At 32.4% G+C, this 11,491-nt stretch overlaps 1 protein-coding gene across 1 annotated transcript in view; it reads left to right on the top strand.

Annotated features, from left to right (window-relative positions):
• LOC140434260 (lipid droplet-regulating VLDL assembly factor AUP1-like) overlaps window positions 1-10,829 on the top strand; it is a 27,856-nt gene extending 17,027 nt beyond the window's left edge. The window contains exons 5-6 of the mRNA XM_072522384.1: window positions 1,867-2,056; window positions 4,498-10,829. Coding sequence (XP_072378485.1) covers window positions 1,867-2,056; window positions 4,498-4,796 — 489 coding nt within the window. The 3' untranslated portion in view covers window positions 4,797-10,829. The remainder of the gene's footprint in view (window positions 1-1,866; window positions 2,057-4,497) is intronic.
• Window positions 10,830-11,491: the final 662 nt, after the last annotated feature.

Consider the following 11,491-nt stretch of genomic DNA (forward strand, 5'->3'; position numbering starts at 1 on the left):
ATATGCCCAGATCTAAAAGATAAACTCAAAAACTATTACAACATTAAAAAAACATTTTTTAAACACTCACTATGGCAATTTGATAAAAAAGTTTACACAGAAGGTTATATTACAACTAAAGTCCTTATTCACTACTTAAACTATAGGCATTATATGCCCAGATCTAAGAAATAAACTCAAAAACTATTTCATTAAAAAAACATTTTTTTAAACGCTTATTATGGCAATTTGATAGAAAGGTTTCCACATAGTGTTATGTTACAACTTAAACTACGAGAAAACGCATATCTTAACGAAAATCCCTGGCAAAAACAGAATAAAACATTAATTTAAATATTTTTCAACTTCGTAAATAAATTCAATGATTTATTGATTTATTTTGAAATAACCCTTACAAAAACAACAACAAAATACCTTGAAATAAAGTAAAAAAAATTAAAATTTTAACCAAACAATAAATAACCTTAAAATATGAATATTAAGAGTAAATATCTTAATACTTTGATATTCTTACCTCACAAATTTACGAACAACAAATAATACCAAACGCACAGAATGAATGTTCATACTCAAAAGTCCTTATTTACTCTTCAAACAATTTAGAATTTTTGAAAACCAATATTTCCAACTTCTTATGGGACAAATACACAGGAATTAGAAATGTTTGGAAAGTCCCGCCCATTGTGAGGTCAAACTTAGGTAGTCAATTGGATTAAAAAAAATACGTTAGTAATATAAATTTGTATATAATTTATTTTCTGCTTTTGATAATATATTGTTATGATATTTATTTCAATGTCTATTTAATTTATAATGTCTTGTTCTTATCTTAATTCATTAAAAGGCACAATAATTTATATCAATTTATTTAAACGAATAATACACATAATTTATTTAGGTGAGCGTAACAATAAATATCGCGGCCGCGGGTCTTCAGAATTAACTGACCTCTCCATATAAAATTTTTCCTTTATATAAACCTCCGTTAGTTCCGGAATTCCCTATAGCAGACTCGAACATAACGGGAACGCCATCGAATAAATTAGAAGCAGGTCAACAGCTAAAACTAGTTTTTCAACTGGTCGTGGCCCATGACTCATCATTTCAGGTAAATTTCTGCCGGCTAATCGAAGGCTCTCGTAAAATCTAAAACAGAAGTGAATAAACAAGATGTTTACATGTTTTTTTAATATGACTCATATTGTTTTACGTAACAATATGATCATATAGATTTTATTTCCTTTCGTTTGGTTTGATTTGTCAGCGAGAAGTCGGACTGTCAGTTATTCGACCATAGCGCCACATGAGATTTTTCTATTAAAAGAAATTCTCATGTGCGGTGGGTAAGTTCTCAATCAAAGTGTCGCAATCGTTCCGATTTAATACCCTTTGTAAAGACAATGATACAATGAAAAAAAATGAAAAAGACAGCAAAGATTTGATTTCACGTTCAAAGCGTCTATGTATCTGTTGATACATATTTCGACTTAATAAGTCTCATCAGAACAGTTATTCATAGCCGTTCTTAACGTGAAAAATAATCTTCTCTGTCTTTTAGGAAGCAACAATAAAATGGCTTCGTTATGGACGCAATAGCGACATCTGATAGATACTGATAGATCTGATAGAAACTATCTTACCGATTTTTACAATGATACAACTTTACATAGTATCAGGGCATTTCCTCAATACGCACACTACACAAAACGCATCAAAAATTGAGAATAAATATATGATATATTTCCAATTTTAAATATGTTCTTGACTCCTGTCGTTGTCCCCTTATTGTTGTGGTTTTTTTTTTGTACCTGTTCTATATTTTTCAACGAATTTTCGATTAATGTATTGTGATATTTCCCATTTTAGGTACAAGTAACCAATTATACCTCAAACGATTTAGCAGAATGGGAAAAACGAACATTGGCAGATCCTCCACAAAGGCCGCAAACCCGGTTTGCTAGCCCTAGAACTCTCAATCCTGAGCTGCAAAGGATGGGTAAACAAGTAAAAGAAGTTTTACCTCATGTTCCACTTACCGCTATTTATAGTGATTTATGTAAGTATTAAAAATTAAAAGGAATACAGTTAAGATTTGATTTCACGTAAAGTGCCTCTGTATATTCGCTTATATGTATTTCATCCTACCAGGACTCATCAGAGCGATTGGTACAGAAGCTCTGAACGTGAAAACAAATCTTTTCGTTCCAAAGAAGCAACAATAAAATGGCTTCAATATGGACGCTATAGCACCATCTGATAATAAATCGCGAAAGTAGAAATCCGAAGATTTCAAAAGACTCCAAAAAAGGAACATCTTAGATCTTTTAAGTCTGTTTATTAATGCGGAACTGAATAAACAAAAAACGCAATTGTTTAATTTTTTTAAGCGTTTTATTTACACATTCATTATGTTTATAGTGTGTTTTTTACATTTTCTTTATTTATTATTTTGATAATTTTACTCATAACTAAACTAATTAATTTATAACAAAATAAAACTACACCTCTTTTGCTATGTTGTAGTTTTTTTTAGAAAAACTCACCAAATGTTTTAACACTCTACAAATATTCTTATTTGAAAGCTGTATAAGTATTTAAACAAATTAATTTTTTATGATACAATAATAAAAATTAACTTCACAACAATAAAAACGGTATCCATAATTTTATATTAATAGATTTAATTTAGAGAATTTAATTAAAAATTAGAATATATTTCATTAAGAAAGTTTTTTTTTGGAATTTTCGGATAATTATTCATGTATCTTTTATTATTTCACCAAAATCTTCATCTTGAAGTTGAAAATTACTTCCCAAATTTTCATAATGTAATTCTAAATTAATTTCATCAAATTTAATAGCAGCATCAGTATTTTCTTCTTCGAGATTTATAATATTGTTTTACGAATTATCTGAACATTGAAAAAAAATATACTTCCTATATGAAATAAATAATAATTTTCAATTCAATTCTATAAATTAAATTTACTAATTACCTTAATATACACTCACCGGCGCGAACTTTTATTATTATAATAACGTGAACACAAACGAAACAAACTGTTTTAAGTAATTTCTAATAAAGATTTAACTGTTAAACATAGAACTGTTCCGTAGATAACAATTTAAAAATTAAGGAAAAAAACGTAAGTAAATGTTGTTACAAAATGCCTGAATTATTGCCTGAATTCTCCTTGGAATGCCTAAATTCAAATGAGAAATGTCCTGATGAGGAATAAGTTCCCATTCCTCTAAAAGGGCTTCTTTTGACTGATTTAAAGGGGCAGGAATACGACTTCGTGTCCTTCGCCCAAGCATGTACCAAAGATGTTTGATTGTGTTTGCGTCTGGACTCAATGCTGGTCAATCCATGACAGGAATGTTAACTTCATTTAAAAACTGTTGAGTGATTCTCGCACTGTGAGGTTTTGCATTGTGCATCAGAACAAAGTCTTTTCCAACAAAACCAGCATAAGACACAACAAAATCTTGGAGAATTTTATCAATGTACCTGGCATATGTTGTGGAGCCTCTCGGAACGATGTATAATTCTGTACGTGCCCTCTAGAAAAATTCCAGCCCACACCATAATTGAGCCCCCTTGATAGCCTACCCTAGGACTGAAGGTATTCTGCAAAACGCTCATGTGGTCTTCGCCATACTCTCACGGCCATCTGGAGACCGCAAGGTAAACCTGGACTCATCGGTAAATAAAACATGCCTCCAATTATTTACATTAAAATGAGCATAGTTTCTGACAAACTGAAGCCGCGCAACTCGATGGCCCCTGAGAAGTTGTAGGCCTGTTGCAACTGCTTAAATTTGCTTCTCCAAGCCTTCGTCTAATTGTTCGTTCACTTACGTTAGTATTCCGGACGTACTGATGTTGATTTCGGATTTGTACAGCCGTGGCACGACGATCTCGTAAACTTTGTAAGAGGATGACGCGATCGGCACGGGCAGTTTTTCGTTGGGGACCGGTTCCAGGTCGTCTAGTGTAAGCTCCGGTTGCCAAGAAACGTGTAAAAATATGGTGTACAGTACTATTGGATATTTTATACTTTTAAGCAACATATCGCTCACTTCTTCCGTCTTTAAGCAACGCAAAAATAGCAGCCGCTGTTTTGGGATTTACAACCATAATTCTTGAGATTAAATCAACGCAATTCAACTTCAAATTGTGTTTGGCACTTGATTCGACTTGACAGTTTACTCACATCAACAAGAACAAAAGAATAACAATAGAATATCAACAGCTACCTTTGTACTTTTAAAAGTGATAAGAATAGTGTATTTCTTTATTTCTAATTTTTTATGCATTTTTTTTTCGGATAAGCACTTACGTTTTATTAGAAATTACTTAAAACAGTTTTTTTCGTTTGTGTTTACGTTATTATAATTTTTAAATTTTTATTTTAAAAATGCAAGTGCTTCGTTTTCCGGGCCTGTGAGTGTATACGAAAAATATATAACTTATAATAAACAATTATTTTTTAGATGTAACTAGAAATGTAGACATAACAATAACAAACATCCTAGAAGGACGCGTACTCTTCACGCCCGAGCAACCTTCAGCAACTACTACTAGCCTACCTTCAACTTCGTCTATTTCCCCTAGTTCTAATGTAACAGGAGCTTCCACTTCCGGCAGTAAAACGTCCTTTAACACTGCCGCCTCTTCTTTTTCCAGATCTGCATCGGAACGCAGCAGGTCGTTCCAAGAACGCAAGGAACAACTGATCGCCACCGCAAGAAGGCGGTATATCGAAAAACACAATCTCGATATACCGATTTAGAGTTCGATCTGACTAACGCGACTGAAATGTTGATGAATGTAAATTTTATTGAAGATGTAGTTAATTTTACAATATATTTTTCATTTTGAACGTCTACACCAAACGCAAAAAAATTTCTATTTCACATTGTATTTAATTTATTGCCGTATTTGAAAACTGGGTCCACTAATTAGGTTTTATTAGCAGGATACTTACTTTACTTTGCATTTCATGAGATCGCAGTAGTTATGACGTCATCGTTTCAGTTGGCAGCATTGAAACAGCATCTGTCTTGATCCTTTAGTTCATATTTACTTTTCATCACATTGTAAATGTGATCTGAACATAGAGGCAATACTACTGGAAGTTTTGTGAGAATACTGGAATATTATACAAAGCTCTATTATGATTTTTATATGCTATTTTTTATTGTGAGTATATGAAACAATTTGAATATCATAGAAATTATTATTAAATCGAGAGACACTATTTTATTGCGATTAATGGATTTTTTAAATATACTAAAACCACAATTTTAGGGGAAATTATCTCAAAAAATTGTTTACAGCTTGAATATGACCATTTTTATCATCAATAGTTGTCTCAATGTCATATTCGTAAAAGATGAAGAAGCGAAAAGGAAAATATTGTTATTGTTAGTTTCGGAATACAATTTGGATATCTGTTCTACAGTAGTGCTTACCTTTCAGGACAGTGATTACCTTAAAATTGTTATAGGCATCGTGTTGGTATCAATTATTTATTATGCCATTAAAACTCGTGCAATGATAATGATTTTGCTGTTATTGTAAATTGTATGACTTGAACTTACATGGTAGTACTTTCACTTTACGTTTGGGGTATATACTCATCGATTATTGAACCAGGGACACTAGGCAATGAATATGTTTAATATTAATGACATAAGAACTGGTATAGAATTTTCACAAAAGTATTTTGTACTTACGTAATGATTTCACAGGATTTGTACTTAACGTCTAAAAAAGTCACAGTGGGGTTAAATATATCAAATGAAATATAACTAGGTTGGAAAAAGGTTCTGAAACTGCTTTCTTGTGGCATTTCTAAGTTAAATATTATGTTTATATGGGAATAAGCCACAAATTGATAGTAATGAAAATTATATTTTATAATTGTCTGTTTGACGTATAATTGACAGGATATGCAACCAAAGTTTACAGGAAAGCAACTCGTACCAACAGATATTTAAATTACCACTCAAACAACAATGTTAACATCAAAAAGGGAATACACTGAGATCTATTCTGTCCAAAACCAAACCTAACAACACACAAGAAAGATCAAAGAACTGCATCTACAAAATACCCTGCGAATGCAACAATGTTTATGTGGGAGAATAAACGGATAATGGTCAGGATAAATGAGCATAAAATATACATAAAAACAGAGGCTTAAAAGACAAATTTATAAAGCAGCTCTCATTCTACTTAATTAAGAACAATGTGTAGTAAACCCATCAGCAGAATGTAGGATACCCAGGTTGCCAATACTAAAAGAAGAAATCAGCAACAAGAATATACCAACATTAGCGATCTAATAGAAAGTCTGAGACATCATCTTCAGTTATAGATAATGCATATACAACACAAAATAATCAGAATTTGGTATTACCCTGAGGGTACAAATACCAACCTCAGAATTTTTCAACTAAAAGCTCTGGCTATTTGCCTACAAGATCGAGGCCAAATAAGTCACCCGTCAGTTTCAAAAACATAACCGCTAAACAACTTTTGGTTATAATACCATTTCACATTTTTTAAAACGATTTCCGGAGTGAAAATAGAAACGTCAAACAATCAATTATAAAATGTAATTTTGTGTATAATTTATTGTGCCTTAATCCCATATAAATATACTATTTACAGTGGAAAGTTTTTAAAAAATATGACCAGTCTAAGTAGCAATGAACAGATTTTTGCTTGAATACGGGCTTTAAAAAAAAAAAGGAAAATAAAATTAAACGTTTAATTAAAAGATTCCATGCAAGAGTGGCGTGTCAAGAAAATACCATACAACAGGTACATCTTGCAACAGCTTTTTAGCACTTTTTTTCTACATCTTGGTATGATAATTGTTTTGCTTTAATAAAGAACTCTCTTGCAAGAGCTTGTAGTACTAGCAGTTTTACCAGCTCTCCATCTCTCGAGGGAATAAGGTGTTTTGTCATGTCAGTTATAGCATCGTATGCTGTCTTAAATGATTATGTAATGTAGCGCTGTTGTCGATATAAAATGTACTCTGGGTTTTTAGCGTTGAAAGTAAAAGCACTCGACCCCCGTTAAATAGTAAAAGATATATTATTGAGAGGACATAAAGGAATTAGGCAACTGTAAACACACATTTCTGACTTATCAGTTCGGTACTGCTGAAATAAATATGTAGAATTACTCGGGAAGAGATCATTTCAAGGGCAAGTGAACTATTTTGCACTAGAATAGCCTACATTTCTAGAACACATTCTTCTAGGCGTTGGTATGGTTCATCTTTATTGAGATTTAACAGACAGTGCCAGATGTAAGACAGAAAAGCGATATTCTGAAGTAAACTTTCCACTGAACGGAATGAAGCACTACGTAGCGCCATCTACTTTGGATGACAGAAAATTGATACTACTGTGTCTCTGAAATACCGTTATACCGTTAATATAGTTTAAAATACATACCTCTATCTTCCTAAAACAAATTTCTTATAGATCGGAGCGTGTAATATACATTATGCACTAGAAAGAATGAATATGTCTTTTCTGTATAAAAAAACATACTGATAATTTCTGGTAAACTTACGTATTTGGTAACTAATGACTTTAGCAGATTAGCTACGTTTGTACGACTAGCAGAATATTAAAATCATTGTGTTAGAGAGAGGAAAAGTACCTTTTAGATAAATAAGAGTGAGAATGACATATTTTGACGTCTCAATATGGCCGCCGCCAGTAATTCGCCATTTTTAAATTATTTTTGTAGTTCAACTATTATCCACTAGTCGGCGCTAGTAATTCGCCGTTATGACTTAATATATCTGCAGCCGTTTTGTAACGTGTGACATAAAACATGATAGTTATATGGCATAGACGTTTGCAGATATTTTAAGTCATAATGGCGAATTACTGGCACCGACTATCGGATAGTAGTTGAAATACAAAAATAATTTTTAAATTAATTTAAAAATGGCGAATTACTGCCGGCTCCCATATTGGGGCGGGGCTCGTGACGTCAACATCAATCGTTCTCACTCTTACTTACCTAAAAGGTACTACTCTTTCTAACACATTGATTTCCCTATTCTGGTAGTCGTACAAATCTAGTGACTTTTTGTAACTCTGTCAGGAGCAGATACATGGGGATGGAAATGGAAAATACCCTCCAAACAAGGTCCAAAAGTAAAGAAAACCTATTATTTATGTTTTTTTTATCGTTTGGGTTTGTCTTTTTTATGTCTAATGTGTAGATCTGCCACTGAATTCGGTCGCTTATTAATTCAGCGAAATTGACAAGATTTGTGTATTTTCGGGACGACATACGAACTGCTGGTAACCTATTCTATAATATTCACGGCCAATAAAAATTCGTTGTTACAAGACTGAAGAAAGAAAACACCCTAAGGAATTCAGAAACGCCTACAAGAAGGTATTTAAAGGTGACAATACCATATGTAAAGAACTTATCAGAAAAACTAAAAAGGATAGCATATAAATAAAATAACAACATTCGAAACGACCAATACAGTGAGATCCATTATGTGCAAAACCAAACCTAACAACACATAAGGGATATCAAATAACTGGGTCTATAAAATATCCTGTGAATATTTGTACGTCGGAGAAACTGCAAGACCACTAAGTGTCAGAATAAACGATCATGAAACATACATCAAAAACAGAGACTTCGACAAATCACAGATATGCAAACATTACTCGGACAATGAGCGTAGAGTAGATTGGAAAGAGGCATCAATAATCATGAAAAAGAGAAAAATCAAAGAAGCAGCTCTCATCTTATTCAACGAAGAAAAGTAGCAAACACATCAGCAGAATGTACCAACATTAATGGATTAATAGGTCAGAGAAACATCATCTATACATACATAATTCATAAATACACAACCACAAAACAAATCAAAATTTGATATCAACTCCAAGGTTTAACTCAAAACATGGCTGTCTGCCTGCAAGATCTAGGCCGGTCGAGTCGCCTGTCAAATTTGGTCAAAACAGCACCAAACTAATAAACATAAACAGGTGTATTAACCTCATTTTTTTAATAATTTTTAAAAAAAAATTTTGAAATCAATTTCAATGTAATAATTTTTATTACAATTATTGTGGTTTAACCCCACATTAACATAATATTTGACCTAATTTTTCCAGTAATTTACATAGATAATTTTAACTACATCTCCGATAATTAACATTTTATTCTAGAGTGACCGACTCATTCTGCAGTGAGTTGATTAACAAATGTGTACAGCATACAACTATATTTTATATACGTAAAGTAAGGCTATACAAAAAATAAAAAATCTGTCGAGTTACTGGACGATGATTAGAATATTTCTGTTATTTTTTTCTTTTTCGTTATTTTGCTTTATTGGTAAATCTTTCATGATAAATGTCATCTGTCAATGAGGTGCTGTAAGAATATTTATTTTAACATATTTTGAGGTTAAAATGTGAAGGTGTCATAAATATAAAAAGTATAGATTTTCGTTGTACATAAGTCTCTTCACTGTATTACGGGTGTCTTATGGAATATTCTGTCCTTATTTTATCGAGGACGAGAATGCGCATACAATGTTTGTAGTCAACCAAGAACGTACAAAAATACTATTAAAAATCGGGTCATTAAAAAAAGGTGTAACTTTTACTGCGACTGACATTTTGAAATACTTAAGAAAGATGGCGTGCCTAGTGATGCAGCTGAACATTTCATGATGATTTCCTCGAACAGATTTCGAGTATACTGACAAAAGAGATCGTAATAAGAAAGAGGCCACATTAGAAATAAAAATAAATGGGAATGGCACTCAACGACATAATTTAGCGCACCTATAATAAAATTAGATAAATGTGCAGCTAAACAAGGCAAAAAGTGAACAAAACAACTTATACACTTCATGTTTATATGCAGTTCTTTAGAAGACTGTAAAAGAGGGCCAACGATTCAAAAGAACCATTGTTCACTCCTGTAATTTTTTGATTTTTCTGTAGTTGTGGTTCAGGTACATTGGAACTACAAAATGTTTAAATTCTCTCTCGAAAAATCTGCCTTTACAACACACCATCAAATATTATCCGAATAATACATGCTTGGCAGAACATAACACTACTAACTTCGACGGTCCAGTTACTAGGGGCATTCGAGAATCACCGGATCAACTCTATTCTGAAAGAAGGGGTCTGTATTTAAACGGAATCGCCTTCGATAACTTATTTGCAAGACGAAGAACAACCAATATAATAATTAATAGAAATAGAAGAGCTACATGGTAATAGCTTCAGAACAATCCGTTAGACTATGATCACCAGAGTTTATAACAAGTAATATGACAATTGAAAGATGACATTTATTGAAATTCAAAGATCAATATTGATCGTTAACATCAAAATTTTGGGAAAGAAATAAAAAGGGATAGTTTTATACAAACGATATTTTTAATTTACTTTATTATAAATGTCTAATTTAAATTTCGTTGTACTTATTTGGGTGTTTTGTTTTTAACGTTCGAGATCATTTTGTTCAGAACAAACTTTTTTATTCGGTTTATACAAACGGTACGTAAATAAGGATTGTGATACGAAATAGTCAATGTTGTTAGTTTTAACGGTATAAATTTCGAAAGAGCTGAAACATTTGATCAAGGACTGTAGAAGAGTCTTAGAATAAGGGGGAAGAATGGTGCCAATAACGAATAAATTTTGCCTTAAGCTGCACATTTTCGGACTCTTAAATATATCTTAAGTTTGTATATACTTCACTGTTATTTATTTTATAAATAAAATAAGGTCTATTTCAAGTTCTATTTATTTCTTCAAACACCATTTACATTTTAGGTCTTTCGCACACTAGACGACTGTTTACAACTCAAATTGAAAAATGGTTGTTCAGTTTATGTTTATGTTCTCTGTGTGCACATGAGTGCCACTGAATCTGGATCAGTTGATAGTCGTATACATAGATAGTGTAACGACATTGTGGAAAATAGTTTTGGCATCATATCGAACACTAGTTCTGATAAAAGCGGCTTACATCCTTTACATAAATTTGAATAAACGATATTAACAGGGCCTTAGATTCAGGTGAGGCTACCGAGATGACCGAAGTGTCCTTCTTCTTCTTCAGGTTCCTTCTATCGGAGGTTGGAAATCATCATCGCTATTTTAATTTTATTGGCTGCGCTTCTGAATAATTCTAATGAGCTGCAACCGAACCACTCTCTCCAATTTCTTAGCCAGGATATTTTGCGTCGTCCTGGGTTTCTCTTCCCTTGCATAATTAATCTAAGTAATACGTACTTCTCGCCCCTCATTATATGACCCAGATATTGAATCTTTCTAATTTTAACAGTTTTTATGACTTCACATTCTTTCTTCATTCTTTGTAACACCTCTATATTAGTTACTTTTTCAGTCCACGATATTCTGTGTCTAATTAGGACCAAACTGACCAAGTCTGTAA

The sequence above is a fragment of the Diabrotica undecimpunctata genome, chromosome 2, assembly GCF_040954645.1.
Source record: "Diabrotica undecimpunctata isolate CICGRU chromosome 2, icDiaUnde3, whole genome shotgun sequence".
NCBI classification, from domain to species: domain Eukaryota; kingdom Metazoa; phylum Arthropoda; class Insecta; order Coleoptera; family Chrysomelidae; genus Diabrotica; species Diabrotica undecimpunctata.